The sequence below is a fragment of the Meles meles genome, chromosome 15 (assembly GCF_922984935.1).
Source record: "Meles meles chromosome 15, mMelMel3.1 paternal haplotype, whole genome shotgun sequence".
Lineage (NCBI taxonomy): Eukaryota > Metazoa > Chordata > Mammalia > Carnivora > Mustelidae > Meles > Meles meles.
Window position 1 is genome coordinate 40,326,982 of NC_060080.1, and position 19,983 is coordinate 40,346,964.

The following is a 19,983-nucleotide window of genomic DNA, read 5'->3' on the forward strand; positions in this document are numbered from 1 at the left end:
CTGGGCAGAAAGATGGTGCTTCTCTGTGAATTAGAAAGCGACACCTCTGTGTCCTGGGACACAGAGCATGGCTGGCAAAAAGCGGACTGGATTTTATACCCAACTGATCCTTCAGCCAGGTATTGTACAGTGATCACTCTGCACGACCATCCTTTTTTTTTTTTTTTTTTTTAAGATTTTATTTGACAGAAATTGAGGGCACAGTTGGGGGGGGGGGTCAAGGAGAGGGAGAAGCAGGCGCCCCACTGAGCAAGGAGCCCTACACAGGGCTCAATCCCAGGACCCTGGGATCATGACCTGGGCTGAAGGCAGATGCTTATGTAACCAACTGAGCCCCCCAGGAGCCCCTGCTCAGCCATACTTCTTGGCCCTGCTTTATCTATTTGTCCTGAAGTGATTGAGGAAAGTGCTCTCCAAAAGATTTTTGGTTTCCGTTTTTACTTTCCATTGGGTCCAAAAAAAGGTTGCTCCTTCAAGCCCTTGTGCAGTTTATCTGCTCCATTTTTTCCTCACAATACATGGCCCCCTGATTCTGCACATTACCTCTGACTCTCCAATGCTGCCAGACCTAAGCTTCCCCTGCTCCTGGCTGTCTGGGTCCATGTTCCCTTCAGATAACCATCTGTCAGCCCAGGTGTTGTCTGACAGGGGTGCCAGCGCCTGCTGGGCTTCTTATAGTGCCAGACACACTTTTAGTATGTGAAGAGTATTCCCACCCTTTTTATCAATGCCCTAGGAGGCACCCTTGACCTGTACATTTGGGTGAAGCCGGTGGTAATTTATTCCCACACTATTCTGTTTCCTATTCCCAAATTACTCAGGATCTCCAATCTGCCTTTCCTCTCTTGCTTACCAATACCTGGCCATGTGTGACCATGGGTATCCATTGGTCTCTGTGGCCTTGAAGTGTTCATCAGCCAGGAAACATGTTTTGGACACTGACTTCTGGACAATATTCTGTGTCCTTGGACACTTGAAAATAAGTATCTGATGAAAGCAGCCCTCCTCCAGAGTTTGCCGAGCCTAGGGAAACATAAGCCAAATCCAGAGCGCCTGAATTTAACAGCCAAGGCTTTGTCCTCCCTTCTTCGCGGACCCGCCTCGCCTAGAACAGGCAGACACCGGGAGCCGCGTTGAGAGAGGTTCCCCCAAGTCTCACTGTCGGCCAGTCCCGACTGCAAAGATGTGCCCAGCGGCGGAGGGAGGCTTCCTCCAGGCTTGTGCGCCAATCACAGCCGCGCAGCCCCAGAGCTTCCCGCTCCCCCGAAGCTCCCACCTCAGAAACAAGGTAGGGGGACTCTGGGCACCTCGGAGTCGGAGCCTCCGCCCGAGTCCCAATCCACAGCGCTCAGGACCCCCGAGTCGGGGCGCCGCCCAGGCTTCCACCGTCCTCGGGCGCGGGGGCTCGGGAGTTGTAGTCTCCTGCCGAGCGCGGGTGCGGGGGCCGGGGCAGCGCGGACTCCACGTCCCGGCGGGCGGCGCGGCGCGGCTGGGGCGCTAGGGGCGGGGCCGCTCGGCCCTTTAAACCTTCCAGGGCCGCTCCGAGGGCCGCAGCCAGAGACGGCGCCACGAGGGGCAGAGCAGGGCGCGGCGGCGGCGGCGGCGGCGGCGGGGCGCTCCGGGGAGGTGCGTACTGGGCCCCTTCGTGTACCCGGCCCTTGGGGGTTCGCTGGGGAGGCTCCCGTCCCCAGCTCCCGGGGGGCCCCGTGCGCCCCGCCGGGCTGGGGTTCCTGCGCTAACGCGCCTCACCCCCGGCCACCGGCGGTCAGGTGGTTGCCTGCGCGCGGCCGCCGCTCCGCCGGGGCCGGCACCCGCCCGAAGGCTCTCCTTGGCGCGGCCCGCCGGGACTGCCTTGAGTGCAGTCCTTCCCCCGGCCCGGTCCCTCTGGCTTGGGAACGGGACACCCTCCCCAGATGTTACGGCCGGGCCGCACCGATGCCATGCGGGTGGAACGTGGATACCCACGGCGGAGGCCACAAGGTGTCCACGTTCTGGCGCGGGCTCAGCCCCAAATGTGGGCGCTGTGAATCCGGTGCTGGCCACCTTCTCCCCGCACCGGCTGCAGCCAGACACTGGACCCTGGACTTTGACCTGTCTCTCTCCACCAGGCCTGGGCCGCTGATGGTTTTGGTGAAGTATCTTAAGGCAGCTGGGCCGGCCCCCTCTTTCCCACCTACCTCTTGTACTTACCCCCACACCACCACCACCCTGGCTCCCCTCCCTCATGACCGCCTGGATCCTCCTTCCTGTCAGCTTGTCAGCATTCTCCATCACGGGCCTATGGACTGTGTGAGTAAAGAGGGGGAGGGGAAGGGAGAGAACAACCAAGGCACAAAACGGGCCGAGGCCGAGGAGGGCTGGGGTCCAGCCAGGACCCAACAGGAGCTCAATGGCACACACAGAGTCCCTTGTCCTGCTGTGGGCTCCAGGGTGGTACCCAGGATCACTCTAGCTGTCTCCAGAGCCTGGCCTGGTGCCTGGGCATACAGCCCCTCTGGACAAGCTGGCACCACTGCTGTCCAGTAGTGTGACCCTGACAGACCTGCTAGCCAGGGCCACTTCCAGAGGTCCTCGAGTTTGGACCATGCTGTGGGTTCTCGTGTGGTATCAAGCTTCAGGGCCGCCTCAACTTGAGTCCCCAGCCAGTACAAAGGCTGATAGGGGCCAGAATGGGGAGAAGAGAGTCTGTGGCGGAAAGCTGGGCTGGGAGGGCCATGGGTGTGAGGTGACAGCTCTGCTCCCGCAGGTATGCCATGGCCGTGATGAACCGCCACGCGTGCCCTGTGGAGAACTGGTATGGCGCACTCTGCAGACAGCCTCCCTCTAAAGCTCCCTTCATCTCTGTTTCCTCTCGGGTCAGGGCAGCTACAAGCCAGACGGAGACCGTGGGCCTCACTGCTCTTAACTGACACTGGCAACGCCTGCCCCTCCCCAGGCACGGCTCCAACGCTTGTCTCCCTGTTTCCCACTGCCCCTTCACCCCTTTGGTTTCTGCCTCAGGCCGGTTCTGGGGGGTGGGCTCTTCTGTCCCTGCCAGCAGAAGTCTGGGAGGGCGGTCCCCAAGAGGGCCCGAGGCTGCGGGCCCGAGAACCTGGAAGAGCCCCTTTTCCCCAGGCTACTCTGTCCTGCCTGCCAGGTCCTACAATGAATCCTGCTCTCCTGACCCTGCCGAACACGGGGGCCCCAAGACCTGCTGCACCTTGGACGACATCCCGCTCATCAGGTAGAGCCGGAAACCGGCAGGTCAGGGGGACCCAGGCCCTCGGGCAAGACCTGTACCACAGTCTCAGCAATAAGGAGAGGATTGAGATTACTTGTAACAGCCCTCCGTGCGGTCACTGTGTGCCAGAGGTGGTGCGGAACGCACTTGGTGCACAGTGCCATTCAGTCCTGCCCGCATCGGGGCAGCTACCATTCCTCGGTCTTGTAGGCAAGAGAACAGACTGAGGCATGTCCCCGTCCCGGTCACACAGCTGGGAAGTGGAGGCACCTGGACTGAAGCGCAAGCCCTCCAATTGCACAGCCGCAGTTCTGGCTCAAGGGAAGCCAGACTGGCTGCAGGCCCTGACAATCTCAGGGAGTCCAAGGAGTTCCTGAGGGTGAGAGAGGCATTCTCTCACCCATTGCACACATGAGCTCTGCTTTGGGGGAGGGCCTAGCCTGGGGGCAGCTGTGCGTGATACACAACTGGCCCATCTCATAAATCAGTGGCTTTGCCTGCTAAGGAACAGGCACAGATAAAGCAAGAGACAGATGGGCCAGAATGGGGGTGCTAGTGCTCCTGCCCCTCTCTCACTCTGTCCTTGCCCCCCACCCCCAGCAAGTGTGGCACATATCCCCCAGAGAGCTGCCTCTTCAGCCTCATTGGCAACATGGGTGCTTTCATGGGTGAGTTGTGCCCTCAGCCCCCGAGCCAGCCCAGTCCAACCCACTTCCCCACCCCCACCCCAGAAAGGCCCACGAAACTCTTGTTCAGTGTAGCCCACACCACCAAGGGCTAAAGCAAGAGGGACCATTTGTCTCCCGTTCCTTTAACAAGGGCCAAAGGCTCCCACACAGCCACCCTGCTGGCCAGAGCCTGAGGAAACCCAGTTCACTACCTGCCCTTTATTCCCTTTCAGCCCTCAAGAGTGTCTGGGGGGCGGGGGAGGTGGGTAGTTGGTGGGAGGAGGGCGCCAGCGCTGGCCCCACCTGTGCTCTCTTCCCCCAGTGGTCCTGATCTGTCTGCTGCTGTATGGGCAGCTCCTGGAGCAGAGTCGTCATTCCTGGGTTAACACCACGACACTCATCACAGGCTGCACCAATGCCGCGGGCCTCGTGGTGGTTGGCAACTTCCAGGTGTGCCCACCTGCCTGCCTCTTGAACTTTCACTAGCGGGGCCTGGCTGTCTGCAGCTGCTCTCAGTCCCCTGAAGACTGACACCAGGGGCAGAGCTAGCCCTTTGAAGCTGAGGGTGGGGAGAGAAGGGCTGGAGGGGGGATGGGGGTAAGAGGGGTGCTGGAGGTGGGGCTGCTTCACAGACCAGCCCCTCTCTCTGGGCCCAGGTGGATCACGCGAAGTCTCTGCACTACATCGGAACTGGTGTGGCTTTCCCCGCCGGGCTGCTCTTCGTCTGCCTGCACTGTGCCCTCTCCTACCATGGGGCCACTGCCCCCCAGGACCTGGCTATGGCCTACCTGCGGATTGTGCTGGCAGCCATCGCCTTTGTCACCCTAATCCTCAGTATCCTTCCAGGACAGCCGGGAATTCCTCTAACCCAGCCTTCCCCCCACCACACACACAAGCCCCAGGGGGTGGGGGTGGAGGGAGGGATGAGGGGTGGGGGAAGAGCTCGGCATACATATAGCCAGAAAATACTGCCCAGTGCGGTTTCCTTCTTCCCCTCCCAGGTTGTGAGAGGTGGCTCTTTGCCCCATCTTAGCTCACTGGGAAGATAGGAGTGTCACTAGCTCCCACGTGTCCTACCGAACACTTCCTTAGCCCCATTCCAGGTGGTGTCTTCTTTATGCACGAGAGCTCTCAGCTGCAACATGGGGCAGCCCTGTGCGAATGGGTGTTTGTGATTGACATCCTGATTTTCTACGGCACCTTCAGCTATGAGTTCGGGGCAGTGTCCTCAGAGACGCTGGTGGCGGCCCTGCAGCCTGCCCCTGGCCGGGCCTGCAAGTCCTCTGGGAGCAGCAGCACCTCCACTCGCCTCAACTGTGCTCCTGAAAGCATCGCCATGATCTGAGGTCTGGGGAGGGTGACTAGCCCAGCCTCAGCAGCTCCCCACCTCATTAACTTTGCATTTATTTTGTACCAAAAACGATTTTGAGAAAGTATTCTGCTGGGATATAGGGTTCCTTGCTGCTGAAGGAACTGTCATCCCACACCCACCTGTGCCACAGCGGAGCGGGCCAGGCAGCTGCGTGGGCTGCACACAAGCTACTCCCCGACTCTGCAGTGTTGTTTTTATGAAAGGTCACATATCCTCACTCACCCAGCCAGCCCTTCAGGTGCCTTCTACTCCCCAGTGCTGAGGCCACGCCACTGGGGTTTCCTGCTGCAGGAATTGGGGGCTGGGAACAGCAAGAGGGATAGAAGTCAGGGAGTGGAGGGGGGAGCACTAGTTAGTCTGTGGGAAGGCCCTCTTTCGGGCCCACTGAGCTGCACTGGAATTCTTCACTCTGCCCTTTACTTTCTTTTGAGCAAATAATACAGCAGAACCACATGGGTATTTTAGTACTTTTTTTTTTTTTTATCTATTAAAAGAATTCTAATTTGCATGTTTGTAGTCTGTTCAATAGAATCAAGCAAGGGCCTAAGCCAGGACAGCTTTCCCTAGGCAAAGGATAGGAGGAAACCCCTGCCCTCAGGGAGAGTCCTGGGTGCCCACTGCTCTTTTGAGAGCTGGGCTGCCAAGAATAAAGGATGCCTCGTGCCATCCAAATACCCCTCAAGGGCTTGAAACCCTTTCCAGACCTTTAAACAGTCTGAAGAACTGACGTGATCCTTCCCCCAATCAAAGTGTGGTTTGAAGTTTGCTTCCTTAGTAAGGGATATGGGAGGTGGCAGAGGGTACGGGTCACCCATAGAGCAACTTTAAAATGGTAGAAGCAATTTTCATAATGAAGCTGAAGAAAGCCTGTGGGATTCCAAGGTTGACTAAAAATTGCAGGGAAGAGAGATGTAGGCTAATTTTTCTTTATCACCTGTTAGTAGCCAGTGGATGCCAGACCCTGACATGATTTCTTTCCAACAATGAGCTCATAGGGCCAGCCAGCTCATGGCTCACTGGCTCCAGTGGCCAGGTTCTTAATCCAGGCTCCACTGCTCTCAGGCCAGTGGGCTGGCAGGAAGGGACACATAGCCTAGTGCTTTCTGTGGTTCAGGCCCATCTTCTCCAACAGCATTTAGGGGTACAGAGCCCCTACCCAGGCCTCTGAGCAATGCAATGCAGGGTGGGTAAAGAAATCTTTAATGAGGATTCAAGGTACAAGAGGAAGATGTGAAGGACGGGTGGTCAGCCCCAGGCAGCTCATGTGTACATGGCTCCATGAAGGTTCTCAAGTCGATGCTTTTGCTGCTGCTTGCGAGCCTGAAGGAAAGAGGGCACACTGGGCATGGGCCATACTTGTAGGCCTGTGGGCGATGGAACAACTATCATGGGGCTGCCTATCACTGTTTTCAGGCCCCTAGCAGGTACACTACCAAGGCTCCTGTCCCTTGCCAAAGTCACCAGGAAGACAACCAGAGCCAGCGGCCCTGAGGCTTACCCAGGTCTGCTAAGGTAGGGAATGAAAACACTAAGGACAGGGCCTGAGGGGGTCCCCATTACCACCCAACCTCTCCACTTACCACCAGCCCCTACCTTATCTCGTCTGTGCTCCTCATAAGTGTCATCATCAGTGGGCAGCTCATGGCGGCACAGGGGGCAGGAATTTGTCTGAGAAAAGGAGGGCAGTGTTTCAGCCCAGGTATGGTCTTCATAAGCTAACACCTGTCTCCTGCTCCCAGTTCCCACCCCTACCCCTGTCCCTTCCCTGATCCCCTAAAAGTCCATAAATAGGAAGAGGCTTGAGAACTGGGCTCAGGGCAGGGTGAGGGGTGAGAGAAAGGAAGCAGTACCTTGCTTAGCCATGGTAGAATGCAGTTGGAATGGAAGATGTGATGGCAAGGCATCTCAATGGCAGTCTCCTCCTCCTCAAATTCCAAAAGACACACGGGGCACTTGAGCTCTTTAGGAGGGAGTGCTGATCAGGAGAGCTGCTACAGGCCTTACCTCCCAGCTCCCACTCCTGAAGGACATTCTTGCCCCAACCTGACCTGGAAAACTGAAGGGCTAGACCAGTCTAGCTTGGGAGAGGGTGGGTCTGGAAAGCCTGCCCCGAACAGCAGCAAGAATGAATGTTCTTACCAGCCTGAGAGCCCCGGATGACTGTCCTGGGAAGGTTCTCAACCACAGTCTTGGCAGCAGGTGGAGGCAGGTGGTGATCCCAATCTACTACCAACCCCAAGTCTTCAAAGTCCATCCTATTGAAAAGTGACCTGGGAAGAACAACGCATGTTCAGAACCAAAGAAAACCATACTTTCTCTTTTCCCCCACAATCCACTAAGTATTAACAGATAAATATACCCTGAACAGCTACTACTAACAGTTACCCCGCAAATTGCTCGGTAGATAAAAAGCACAGTGAAAAATGGCTTCCAGTTGCTATAAGACACCCCAAGCATGCAAGCTGTTTAGTACCATTTTTACACATGAGGCAACAGGCTCAGAGAAGTTACTCGGGCCATGCAAAAATCACCTGGTAAAGCCAGATTCCAAGTGGCAGTGCTGACTTCCCTGCCTGCTCCTAACGAACGCACCTACTCACACTCACAAGGCCCCTCCCCTGGCCCCATGACCCGTCTTCTGCCGTACCTACTAGAACCGGCTGCCCTCCCGCTCCTGACTCCCCACAGTTCACCAGCTCCAGTCTTTCCTACAATCCCCTTGCCCGGCCCAACCACGGATGACCCAAATGATCGACTTTCGTCGAATCTCATCCCCGGACTAACTCTCCAGATTATTCATCCGTCCTCCCCAGACTCTCTGCCCCATGTAATCCGCATTCTCCAGTCAGCCCCAGACCAGAAACCTGCCACCTGGGCGCCCACCTCCTAGCATCCCGCACCCACCTTGCAAGCTCCAGCAGCATATTTGTTCGGGCCTCCTGCTCGGAATCCAACGGCTCGCAGTCGTGTTCATCAAAATAGGACGCCATGGCAGCCGGGGTGTCTAACACACCCCTCGAACCCTGATGGACTGCGGCCCCGCGGCACTGGCCAATAAGCTGCAGGTTTAGAGAGGAAGACCAATCAGAACATCCGAAAGGCGGGCACAGAGACTCATTAGGGGCCGAAAGCGGAAGTATTAATTCTGCTGCCTCTCGTTGGCTCAAATGAATCAGGTGACTAAACGCTAAAGCCAATGGCAGGGGATGAGGCTAGTCAGACAACTCGGTTTTGGACTCCGAACCTAGGGTAAGCGAGGTGGGAGTGACGTGAGATTTTCGTCCACAGCGTCCTGGAAAGCCAAGTGTCGGGGCTTTAGGAGTCGTCAGTCCGTTCTGCGGCTCAGAGGGGCTATGACGTGCAGGTGCTAGAGGCCCTCCAGAGAGCGAGGCGCTGGCTCAGGGGATCCGGATACTAAGAACCCGGAATCACAGCCTTTCTCGCTGCTCCGCCTGATGCCCGCCGAGTACTTCTGCACCTGCTGCTGCATTCTGGGTGGTTCAGGAGTCCGCTCTTGATTCCCCTCTGACCCACAAAACAAAAATGCTCTGCTTATCTCTTCTGTGTTAGGAACAATAAAGAGTGGGGCAAAACTCCCCCACCGAGAGAGGGAAGATCCCTGCTGGGGAATCTGGGGCCTTACCCGCAGGGGGAACTCTGTGTGTGACCTTCAGCCCATTGCGCAGCCTCTCCCCCTAGCTTCTGTGAAATTAGCGGCTTGAATTCAATAAGTAAATTAGTGGCTTGAATTCAAAAAGTTTGCATCCCTGACGACCCATGACTATCCTGGAGAAAGAACTGAGAGGTTGCAGCAGGGGGAAATAACCCTGCGTCAGATACTACCCTCAGAGTCTGATTTAACTGATCTAGTCCCCATAAGGCAGTTGTGTAGGCTTATGTAGGTTAATGTGTGGTGCCCAGGCATCCCGCAGAATTGGATTTAAATCTTAGCTTTGGTACTCACTGATCTAGGCCTGGGGCTGGTATTTTTAGAAGTTCTACTGATAATTCTAATGTGAGGCAGGGTTGAGAACTACTGCAGTAAATGATTTGGGTGATAGCTACCATTTATTTGGCATCTAGAACCATTACATCCATGGATGTTTTACACACAATATAAATAACCCTCACAATTGTTCTGGAAGTTAAGTATGTCCCTTTTTACATATGTGAAACCCAAGCCTCAGAAGTGGCTTGCCCAAATTCAGATGACCTCTAAATGATGTTGCTGACCAAGTAGGGCGCCAAGTGTTTTTCTCCATCTTTCCAAAATGAAGATGGTCATGAGCCCATTGGAAGTAACAAGCTCTATGAGAGGTAAAGCTCCACACAACTCTCAGCTTTCTTGTTTCTCTGTCAGTAGCCCTCACTTTACCTAACAAGGAGTTGCTTCTGTTACACACTTGACCCTGAATTCCTCTCCACCCACACTTGAGTTTGAGGTGCAGTCAAGTAGCCCAGGCAGAGACTACCCAGATCCTGCAGTCCTGGTAGGGCTTTCTTTCCTTCTTCCATGGCCTTACCCAGTCATCTTTCCTGTGACCCTGAAGCCCTGCCAGCTTAGCCCTGTGTGGCCCTGGAACTTTGAAAAGACCAAATTCTTTCCTACAGGGCAAGCTCCAGGCTATTCTTTGTGATGGTGCATTACAGGACCAGAGAAGTCCTTCCCATTTTCACTGCTATCTGCCTCATCTGTAATCAGGTGTAAAGCTTGAGGAAGAACGTAGGAGAGAAATTGAGGATGGAGTATAGAGAAAGGGAAAAGTCTATTCAAAAATGAGAGCCTTAAAAAAAAATGAAACCCTTGGGACACCTGGGTGGCTCAGTCATAGTTATGCATCTGCCTTCAGCTCAGGTCACGATCCCAGGGTCCTGGGATAGAGCCTGCACTGGGCCCCCTGAATCTCCCTCTCCCTTTGCCCCTCTCCCCTGCTTGTGCTTGCCCTCTCTCTCTTTTGCTCTCCCTTGAATAAATAAAATCTTTAAAAAGAAAAAAAAAAAGTAAGAGCATTATGAGATTAAAAACCTTTGAGGTGCTTTCCTCTTCTGGAGTCCTATTCTGAGCATTCTCAAGACATCAGAAAAAGAACAGATTTCATTCTGAGAGAAACAGGCTCAGAAGGCCCTGGTTGAAGGGTCTGGTTTGGGAGCCACTCTGTCTTTGCACCTGCACCCCAGAAGGATCTGTCTAGGTAGGTTTGGATCAAGTACAGAAGGAAGAGGAGGGATGCCTGGGTGGCTCAGTCGGTTAAGCGTCTGCCTTCGGCTCAGGTCATGATCCCAGACTCCTGGGATCAAGTCTCATGTAAGGCTCCCTGCTCAGTGGGGAGCCTGCTTCTCCCTCTACTTGCCAATCCCCCTGCTTGTTCTCTATCTCTCTCTCTCTCTCCTCTCTCTCTGGCAAATAAATAAATAAAATCTTTAAAAAAAAAAAAGAGAGAGAGAGAGGAGGAGAAGAGGAAAGGGGCCACCTTCCAGGGCTGAAGTTCTTCCACTGACTCTTTAAACAACCCCAGGAGTGGAGGCAGAGAAGGATGAACCAACTTGAAGAACTTTGCGAACACACACACTAGGTTTTAACCAAACAGCAGCTTTTACTGAGCTCCAGGTGGGGCTGGCCTGGCATGGCCAAGTGCAGCAGGCTGCCCTCAAGGGCCAGTCAGTGGGGTGATAGGAGATACACAGGTGCATACATCAGGGTTGCTCTTCGGCGCTCAGTTGGGTGGCTCAGATGTGAGCAAACACTGGGGTTTTCTGGAGACCAGGACCAGCCAGTGTGGCCACTTGGCCTCTCCTCCAGGCCCAGCTGGGTCAGTCCCCAGGCCCCGAGGCAGCACCTGTGTCCTGGGCCTGTGGGGCACTGCTGCCCTTACTGCTCTGTGGGAGAAAGATGGCCAGCAGCACGATCAGGAGGATGAGCAGGCAACCGCCCAACACCAGCCCCAAGTAGATCCGGCAACGCATGTTCTCCCAGCGCTTTTGCTGGGCCACGGTCTTGGTTGTCTTGCTGAAGGCAGAGCTCTGTGGACATCCCCAGACACAGGTTGGGAGTTAGTGGTTTCCCTGGAGCCCCAGGGCCAGATTCTCCCAATCCTCCTTCCCTCCCTGCCCCCCAGCAAGACCTAATCTCCAGCATCTTCCCAGCCTGTCTGCTCCCATTCTCTATACAGCCTGCCCTGGGACCCTCCCAGCTGGACTCCTGGTCACAGACGCTGGTGTAACCTTTGACTCACACCCCTATGGGCTCACACCCGGCTAACAATACCAACCCTCAGCCTTTAGGAAGGTCCACAGCTTCAAACCAAGGACTTCCTGCTTCATGAGGCCTGCCTGGAGCTTATCTAGGCTATAAACCTATAGGCCCCACACTGGCCCTCAGGCCCCTGCAAGGGCCTGGAGGCCCTGAGCACAGCCTGAGGACTCTCTCTGAGGATGCCCCGTGGCCTCTCCCACCCCCACCGCTGCTTCTCCAGGCCTCACACCATGTCCAGGAGTTGGTCCGAACGCTGCTCCAGCTCCGCCAGCTTCCCATCGCGCTCCAGGACCTTGTCGAAATTGTTGAGCATGATCTCTGTCACCTCATCCGCCTGCCGCTGGCACCGTTCCAACTCTGTCCCTGCCTGGGCACCAAGCCCAAGGAGAGAACTGCATGAGGCCCCCAGCTGGCCCTCCTCTGATCCTGAGAACTAGCGACTTCCTTGCCCCCACTGTGGGGGGGGGTATGGGGGGATAGGGGGAATAGCAGCTTTCAGGTAAGGGTATGACATGTATAGAGTGAAGGACTGGTCTCCTGAGTGTGTCTGGCTTGCCTCTGATCTCACAGGTTCCTCTTCAAGCCCATCAAGGCAGGTCCGAGGTCAGCCTTGGCTACAGCATCTCAGCTTCCTCTGAGATGCCCCAGGATGGAAACTTCCCAGGACCTCACCCTCCCACAAAGCAGAAACTCTGCTCACCTGCTCTCGGATGGCCTCTACCCAATATGGGCCCTGGGGCTTCCTACTGGCCTAAAGAAGCAGCGAAGAGCAGGGAACCGAGCTACATGGTTAGAAGTCAGACAGGGAGGAGATCCACCCCGTAGAACTAGAAAGGTAATTTTGGACCACCACATGTCATAACCTCTACCTAACCCCATAGACACACACACACACACAGAAACAAACTGAAAAGATCAGACCTCTCTCTGACTGACTAGGCCAGTTCTGCCTCCTGGCATGATCCTACTCTCGCATCAGTGCTCAGAATGATTCCCTGTCTGCCTGGAAACCTCAGCCTCCTTGGCCTCTGGCCTCAGCCTTCCAGCTACCCGGGATCTTCACTGGGGTCCAACTCACAGACACGAAACCAACTCTTCGACCTCTCAGCTTAAGCAGCAACCACCACCCGACAAAAGAACCCAGCTCATTTCAGAGGACTAAGCAGGGAGGTGCAGGGCTCAAACGTGGGAGTGCTGAGAGAACAGGGGAGAGAAGAGAGAGTGTGTCACAAGCAAGAAATGGGGCTGGGCTTTGGGCACATGCGACCAAGAGAGACCCAGGGTAGGAGGCCCCAGTAAGAGCTGAAGTCCAGGAGCAGGTCCAGGGTGTGTCAGGGAGCTGAATCCCAGCAGATTCACAAACCACAGCAGCTCCCTCCTGCCAGTCTAGTCCCCGACAGCCCATCCCTGTTCTCATCTCCTCTCCACAGAGCACTGGCCAAGCTCCCTTTCCTGCCAGACCACATTGCCCATTGTCTGCAACTGACATTTTGGCACTTGACTGAATTCCACTTAAAACCAGAGAAAGGAGAAGTATCTGGTGGTCACAGAGGGCCACTCCTACTCAGGCAAGAATTCACATTCAGGATCCTTGCAGCGGCCTTGCACATGACCTCCAAGCATTCCCAGTATATGAGTCCTATCTTCCCAAATGGACCACGAGCCGCAGAAGAAGGGACTACCTTTGTCTGCTCCCATCTCAATGGCCCAGAAGACCAGCACAGCACTGACCACTACAAAGACTCAATCACTACAAAGAGTGATCACATTATAGCGTCTCCAAAAGCAACTCTTATTTTTTTAAAGGATGTTATCCTAGTGTGTTTATCCAGCCCAGCAGGAGTTTAGAGGGACAGGCATCTGAACCCAAGTAGGTCAATATTTACCCATGAGCTAGAAAAGCAGCCTGCTTGGAGAGGGGGCAGGCAAACCATGCCAGAGGTGTGCCCTCACAGGCATGGGGAGCAGTGACTGGGGAAAAGGGAGCAATAATGCAGACAGCAGGGCGGCTGCCCACATCTATACCTCTTCCTTGGTCAGCCATCGTCGACACTATTCTTCCTACCATGGTAGTCAACAAGCTCACACAGCCCGTGTTCACACAGTCCCAGGCATCCCCACCTTCCTAACAGTCCAAGGCCAAAACCTGAGAATGGGCAAAGATTCAAAATGATAGTCACAGCTAGAGGTTATGTGCCTGCTGCATATTATGTTTTCCGCTATGAAAACTACAGCTGTTGTTCTCTGATGCTCCAACACAAGGTGATATTGGGTCACGTTCTCCAAGAGAGTGGGCTGTGCTTCCCACTGCAAAGCCAGGTCTGTCCGGGCCCAGGTGGGACCAGGCCTAAATGAACACATTTGCTCCGGGGAACACAGAGGCCTCAGGCTTAACTTCCTGGCCCTCCTTGGCCCTCCCCGAACCAGAGGAAAAAGGACACTGTATGCACAGGTCTCCCTTGCTGGCATGGGGAGAAATAAGGAACTACAGGATATGGATGGAGGTAAGGAACCAGGGGACAGGGCCACACTCCCTCCAGCCATGGTGCCAGGAACACACACAGTGGACACGGGGAGAAAACATTTCCGAATGAATCGTGCCTGTTCTTAAGAGGCTCACTATGCGCTGGGGGAAAGAGACATATGTGACCCCCTTAGGGAAGAGGTTGTGCTGTGAGGTACAAACACTAAGTGCTGGAGCCCCCTTCAGAGAGTGGACTCCTGCATACTGAGACAGCCCAGGTGGACAATGCCCCAGGTGGAGCTGGGGCATTCGGGCAGACACAGACCAGGCAGAGGGTAAGGGCGAGGGGCAGGGTGGGAGCAGAGAAGACACAGAGTGAAAGTCCAGAAGAGGACACTCACTTAGAGGGAAGACTGGAACCAGACCTAGTGTAGATTTCTGAGCCAAGGGGGAGGGAGGTTTCAGAGTAATGTCTCTAGGGGTGCCTGGGTGCCTCAGTCGGTTAGGCATCTGCCTTTGACTCAGGTCATGATCCCAGGGTCCTGGGATCAAGCCCGGGTCCAGCTTCCTGCTCAGTGGGGAGCCTGCTTCTCTCTCCCTCTGCTTCTCCCCCTGCCCATGCTCCCTCTCTCTTTCTCTCTGTGTCAAATAAATAAATAAACAAAGAAGAAGAAGGAAGAGGAGAAGGAGGAGGAGAAAGAAGAGGAAGAAGGAGGGGAAGGAGGAGAAGAAGGAGGAAAGGAGGAGGAAGAAGAAGAAGAAGAAGGAGAGGAGGAGGAGAAGAAGGAGGAGGAGGAAGAAGCAGCAGAAGGAAAAGAAGCAGAATGAGGAGGAGGAGGAGGAGGAAGAAAGAATAAGAATAAGAATAAGAATGGGGCGCCTGGTTGGCTCAGTGGGTTAAACCTCTGCCTTCAGCTCAGGTCATGATCTCAGGGTCCTGCGATCAATCCCCACATTGGGCTCTCTGCTCAGCAGGGAGCCTGCTTCCTCCCCTCTCTCTCTCTGCCTACTTGTGATCTCTCCCTCAAATAAATTTTTTAAAACTTTAAAAAAATAACAACAGGGGTGCCTGGGTGGCTCAGTGGGTTAAAGCCTCTGCCTTCGGCTCAGGTCATGATCCCAGGGTCCTGGAATCGAGCCCCACATCAGGCTCTCTACTCCGCGGGTTGCCTGCTTCCTCCTCTCTCTCTGCCTGCCTCTCTGCCTAGTTGTGATTTCTCTCTGTCAAATAAATAAAATATTTTTTAAAAAACAATATTTAGAAGAAGAAGAAGGAGAAGGAGAAGAAGGAAAAGAAGAAGACGACGACGAAGAAGGAGAAGAATTGGAATTTCTGCATTCGTGGTAGACTGGTATGGATGGCAGCGGGAAAACTCCGGGCTGGGGGTGGGGGGGGGTAGTCAGCCAGAAGGGGTGGAAACATGCCACCAGCAAGGGTGTGAAGGGTCGCCAGTCTCGTGGGGAGCAGAGAGTGTAGAAAGGAAGGGTGGGTGGGAGGGATGCTTCCCAGCCCTGCCGGGGTCTGCGTGGTTGGCAGACGGGGGGTGGCAGTTACACAGGAAATGTTCTCCACAGACTGTTACCCTCTGTACAGAATATCCTGCCTACAACCCTCAAATATCTCAGGTGTTTCAAAGGCCAAATACCCTTGGTTCCTTTCCAAACCCCCTGTTCTAACTCTCCTGTCTCCCTTCTCTCACAGTGAGTGCTGAAGAAACCCTATTCCAGCTGTCACCACTGTCCTTGTCAGAGGACCGGGGCAACGAAGGGCTGCAGCAGCACCTTCCTAGGTCAGCATGCCCCTGAGCTCAGAGCTAAGGGCCAGGGCTCTGCATCGCAGCCCTGGGTTCCCTCAAATCTTGCCTTTGCCCCTCACCCACTGTGCAAACTTGCCGACCCTCCACTTCCTCATCTGTAAAGTGGCGACAAGAATGGTATCTACCATGTCAGCTAACGCATGTGACATGTTACAAAGTGCTTATCACAATACTTGACACATTCTGAATGCTCGATAAATAATAGCAATTATTATGGACAGAGTCTGAGTTTCCCTCACTGATTTTTTTTTAAGCAGATCTCAAGAACTCTACCATACCTGTGGTCAATAAAATCTCTTAAATAATTTTACAAAATACAAAGCCAAGCAAGCTCGTCCTTGTTGCAAACGTGTGCACTTACTTGTCTCGCAACTAAATACAGAACATCACCTGGGTCTTCACTAACCTGCATGGAGTTCATTTCCACCAGGCCCTGTAGGCCATTGAGAAGGTTTTATGTCTTGACGGTGAAAACAGCCACTGTTCAACAGGCATGTACTCTGAGCTAATACGCACTTTTCTCACCTGATCTCATTTATTCCCTGCCACAATCCACTGAAGGCATACTATTATCCCAGTTTTGTAAGAAACTGAGGGTCAGAGGGGTGGAGTCCTCTGTCCAAGGTCATACAGCCAGTAAATAGACGATCCGGGAGTACAACCCATGTAGACTCCAAGAATCACATTTTTACCATGGTGCTAAAGTGAATGCAGGTAAAGCAGGGGCTCAAACACTTTAGCTGGCTGGCCAAAGACTCCCCAGAGTTCTTAATGCGGCCAAGTCAACCTGTGTGCCTATGAGGGAAGCCCGTGGCTCAAAACCCACATTCACTGGACCATGCCTGAGAGAGGACCATCTGTAGGATGAATGAATTCAAACGCTTACCCATTCAGATTTCATCTTTCCCATCACTGTTCTGCTCTGTTCCCTATATCTGTCACCACATATGGCACCAAGGAAATGCCCAAGAAGTGCTTGTTCACTGAATGAATCAGAGGAGAGGACAAAGAAGAAAAACCAGGCAGGGAAAGGGGTGGGAAGAAGAAAGGCAAAGAGCTGGGGCCAGAGAAAGGGAAAGGTGTGAAAGATACAGAGGGATGGGGCTAGGAGCTGGGAGGGGAGAAAGATCAAGGTATACACCCCCCTCCCCACCACCAGGCTCTGATCCACTGTTGGCCTCAGATGAACCTGTGAGAGGGCCAGAGTTTTCCAGTAACCCCCCCCCCCCCAATAAATTATCCTGGCCTCAGCCTTCATTTCAGGAGTTTCCTCTTCTCCCCAAGTGCTCAAGGCCAACTGGAAGCCCACCCCTAGCCCTGCCTGATCCCTTGCCCTGCATGCTGGGAAGTGGGCTCCAAGCTTTGTCCCATTCTTGGAGCCTCCTTCAGTTTCCTGGCGTGGCCTTAGAGCTCAGTGCAACCTTCCTGCCCAGCTTCCTCTTCCTGCCTCTGGTTCCCTAGAGATGAGGCCATCCAGACATCTCGACCCCCAGCCAGGCCACATCCCTCACACCTCTGCCAGCTTCACCAGGGCAGAAGCTTAAAGTCCCAAGCCTGCTTCCTGCCCAGCCCATCTTCCCAGGAGTCCAGGGGATGGAGGAAAGCTACCGGCACCACCTGTTCCTGACACCTTTGCCTTAGAGATGGCAAGTGGGGACACAGGCCAGAGTCTGCAGCAGGAGTGGGGTATGACTCACTTCAAGAATGTGTCCCTGGGTAGAGGTTAGGAGAGAGCCAGGACTGTGCCACAGTTTGCTAACTTCAGGGGAACCTTTAGGGTAAACATCTTCCTTTATCTTTCAGCAGAGGAAGGAGGGTGCCCTCCAGTACCCTGCCATGGGGCTGGCAAGCCCTCTCCCACCCTATCTGCTCAGGTTTCCAACTCCCGGGCCACACTTGGCTTCTCACAGCTCCAGGAAGGGTTGAAGAGGTCATCGCATTACCTACCACTCCTCAGGAGCGGGTTCTGAGCGCCAGGCACGGCTCTGGCACTGCCTCTCCCTTCACCTCGCAAAGACCCAGTAAGGCAGGCATTGCTGACCCCACTTCACAGATGCGGAAAAGAAGTCTCGGGAAGGTTAAGTGACTGGCCCAGGGTCACAGAGACAGCAAGTGGCCACCACCAGGATCTCAGCCCGGAGTCTGACTCCGAAGCCCGACGCCTAGGTTTGTAACCCCTTGGCTCAGGGAGGAGGGAAGCTGGAGTCCTGCACACTGCGCGCCGGCGGCCAAACTTTCCCTTCCCAGCCTGCGCGCCCCCAGTGGAGGCGCTGGCTCCCAGCCGGCTCCCGGCCACGGCCACCTCACTTTGGGGAGGGGGGTGGCGGCGCGGGTCCCGGACGACACCCCCACCCTCGGACTTCATCCTCCGGCCGCCCACCCCCATCGCCCTCTGCCCCCACGGCCCGCCGGCTCCGCCCCGCCCGGCCCCTCACCATAGCTGCAGCCGCCGCCTCGCCAGCTCGGGCTCCTCTGTCGCCCGGCGGCCGCGGTGCCAGATACCCGGGAGGAAGCGGAGGGGCGGGGCCGCGGCCGGCGGGGGCGGGGGGCGCGCCTGCCCGGAGCCCGGAGCCCGGAGCGGGACCGAGGGAAAGCGAAAGCTGCCCGCACCCGGCCCAGCCTCCGGAACTGGGGGCCTCGCGCCTGAGCAGCCTGGTGCTCGAGCTGCACGCTGGCCGCACGTCGGGGTCCCAAGCTGTGACCCGGGCACAGTGGAGTGGGCTCTGGAGCCGAGGTAGCGCTCGTTGCACAAGCATCTGTATCCGTGCCAAGGCTGGGCACGGCGCTAGAGACGCCTCCAACAGCTAGCCGGGCCGGGTCTCTGCCACCTTGGGTGAGTGCGTTCGCCCGTAACCAAAACCCGACTCCCGGAAAAGTTTAAAACGAAAGAAACTTTATTCACAATCAACATTGTGAATGCACTACCTGCAGCTGAACTGTGTATTTCAGAACGCTACCGCTGTCTGTTACAACTATATGCACACTTACACAACGCATGTTGTGCGAATTTCTCCTCAATTCAAAAAGAAAACAGATCCCCAGGGAGAAGGTGCTAGTTCTGGCGTTTCTGTATTTCCCTCTTCACCACAAGGGCAGCTGCTGCCCTGCCCTCATGTGACCCTGCTCCTCAGTGGGAGGGGGGATGGGCGAAGCCACCCTCCAGAATCTTCCTGAGCTGAATCTACCCTTTCTCCTTCTCTCCTTTCAAGGCTTGGGGGGGGGCGGGGGGGGGGGTCAGAGACACCTGCTCTCCTGCCCACCCCAGCCACCCCCAGCCTCTCAGCTGTGGCCCCTCTTGAGGAAGGGGGTTGAGCCTGCGTGAGTACAGCCCATATTCCCACCCTGGGCAATCTGGATCCCAAGGAAGAGGTTTCACCCCAGTTCTGTGGACTCTGAGTCCAGGAATGACCTGAGGAGAGAGGATGGCCACAGGTTTATCATAGGAGGGCAAAGACTGTCCTGAGGGCTTTTCTGTGCTTTTTTTTCCTCCCTGGTTTCCAGAGTACAATTCCAGAAGCTGATTTGGCAGGAGGAGTCCCAAATCCTGTCTCCCAACCCTGACCCTTCTACACTCCCTCCCCAAAACAGGTTGTTTTCAATACTGGAAAGTTGTAAAGTCCATGGGAGAAACAGGAACAGGGATGGCAAGAACCTTTCCCCAAACCAAGACAGAGGAAAGAGTGACAATGAGGTGGAACCTGGCGGGGAGGAGGGAAGGCCAAAGACAAAGAGGCCCATTGTACATGGAGGGGAAAGAGGGCCATAGGCCCTGTCCTGTGACACTGACTGGGTCCGGCCACGAGACATGGGGAGAGATGCTCGCCCCCTCAGCTGAGACCCGGAGGCCCTGCTAAGTCCCAAAAGGGCAGGGGCAGACAGAAGACAAATAGAACTTCACAGAACCATGGGCGCCTGGCTGGCTCAGTTGGAAGAGCACATGACTCTTCATTCCAGGGTCGTGAGTTCAAGGTCCATGTTGGGTTAAGAGATTACTTAATTAAAAACAAACAAACAAACAAACAAAAACAACTTTGCAGAACAAAAAAGAAGGAAAAGTGGCCCAGTTCCTCCAATCCCTTACTCTAGACTGCAATAGGGCCACACAAGAGATAGAAGGAGGCCCTCACCTGTCTCGGCTAATACTTCCAGCAAAGAAGTAATAAAAGGGACACGGCAAGACCCCAGGGGG

General features: G+C 55.1%; 3 protein-coding genes across 3 annotated transcripts; 1 reads left to right on the forward strand and 2 right to left on the reverse strand.

The window, feature by feature from the left end:
- The first annotated feature begins 1,486 nt into the window (after window positions 1–1,486).
- On the forward strand, window positions 1,487–5,768 carry TMEM150A (transmembrane protein 150A). The gene is made up of 8 exons (XM_045978974.1): window positions 1,487–1,626; window positions 2,109–2,289; window positions 2,747–2,794; window positions 3,137–3,223; window positions 3,821–3,888; window positions 4,211–4,338; window positions 4,545–4,722; window positions 4,992–5,768. The coding sequence occupies exons 2-8, from the start codon at window positions 2,225–2,227 to the stop codon at window positions 5,231–5,233; spliced, it is 816 nt and encodes a 271-aa protein (XP_045834930.1). The 5' UTR covers window positions 1,487–1,626; window positions 2,109–2,224; the 3' UTR covers window positions 5,234–5,768.
- Window positions 5,769–6,444: 676 nt separating this feature from the next.
- Window positions 6,445–8,316, reverse strand: RNF181 (ring finger protein 181). The gene is made up of 5 exons (XM_045978979.1): window positions 8,165–8,316; window positions 7,400–7,530; window positions 7,111–7,220; window positions 6,854–6,928; window positions 6,445–6,580 (listed from the first exon to the last, which is right to left on the reverse strand). The coding sequence occupies exons 1-5, from the start codon at window positions 8,248–8,250 to the stop codon at window positions 6,521–6,523; spliced, it is 462 nt and encodes a 153-aa protein (XP_045834935.1). The 5' UTR covers window positions 8,251–8,316; the 3' UTR covers window positions 6,445–6,520.
- Window positions 8,317–10,829: 2,513 nt separating this feature from the next.
- VAMP5 (vesicle associated membrane protein 5) lies at window positions 10,830–18,609 on the reverse strand. Its single transcript, XM_045978975.1, has 3 exons — window positions 18,230–18,609; window positions 11,743–11,880; window positions 10,830–11,281 (listed from the first exon to the last, which is right to left on the reverse strand). The coding sequence occupies exons 1-3, from the start codon at window positions 18,548–18,550 to the stop codon at window positions 11,072–11,074; spliced, it is 669 nt and encodes a 222-aa protein (XP_045834931.1). The 5' UTR covers window positions 18,551–18,609; the 3' UTR covers window positions 10,830–11,071.
- Window positions 18,610–19,983: the final 1,374 nt, after the last annotated feature.

Coding starts and splice junctions, on each gene's coding strand:
- TMEM150A (XM_045978974.1), top strand. CDS start 2,225: ATGACCGCCTGGATCCTCCTTCCTGTCAGCTTGTCAGCATTCTCCATC. Junction 3,889..4,210: donor CAACATGGGTGCTTTCATGG/GTGAGTTGTGCC, acceptor CTCTTCCCCCAG/TGGTCCTGATCTGTCTGCTG. Junction 4,339..4,544: donor TGGTGGTTGGCAACTTCCAG/GTGTGCCCACCT, acceptor CTCTGGGCCCAG/GTGGATCACGCGAAGTCTCT.
- RNF181 (XM_045978979.1), bottom strand. CDS start 8,250: ATGGCGTCCTATTTTGATGAACACGACTGCGAGCCGTTGGATTCCGAG. Junction 7,531..8,164: donor ATGCTGCTGGAGCTTGCAAG/GTGGGTGCGGGA, acceptor TGTTCTTCCCAG/GTCACTTTTCAATAGGATGG. Junction 7,221..7,399: donor CATCCGGGGCTCTCAGGCTG/GTAAGAACATTC, acceptor TCCCTCCTAAAG/AGCTCAAGTGCCCCGTGTGT.
- VAMP5 (XM_045978975.1), bottom strand. CDS start 18,550: ATGCTTGTGCAACGAGCGCTACCTCGGCTCCAGAGCCCACTCCACTGT. Junction 11,881..18,229: donor AGGCGGCGGCTGCAGCTATG/GTGAGGGGCCGG, acceptor CTTGGTGCCCAG/GCAGGGACAGAGTTGGAACG. Junction 11,282..11,742: donor CGGACCAACTCCTGGACATG/GTGTGAGGCCTG, acceptor GGATGTCCACAG/AGCTCTGCCTTCAGCAAGAC.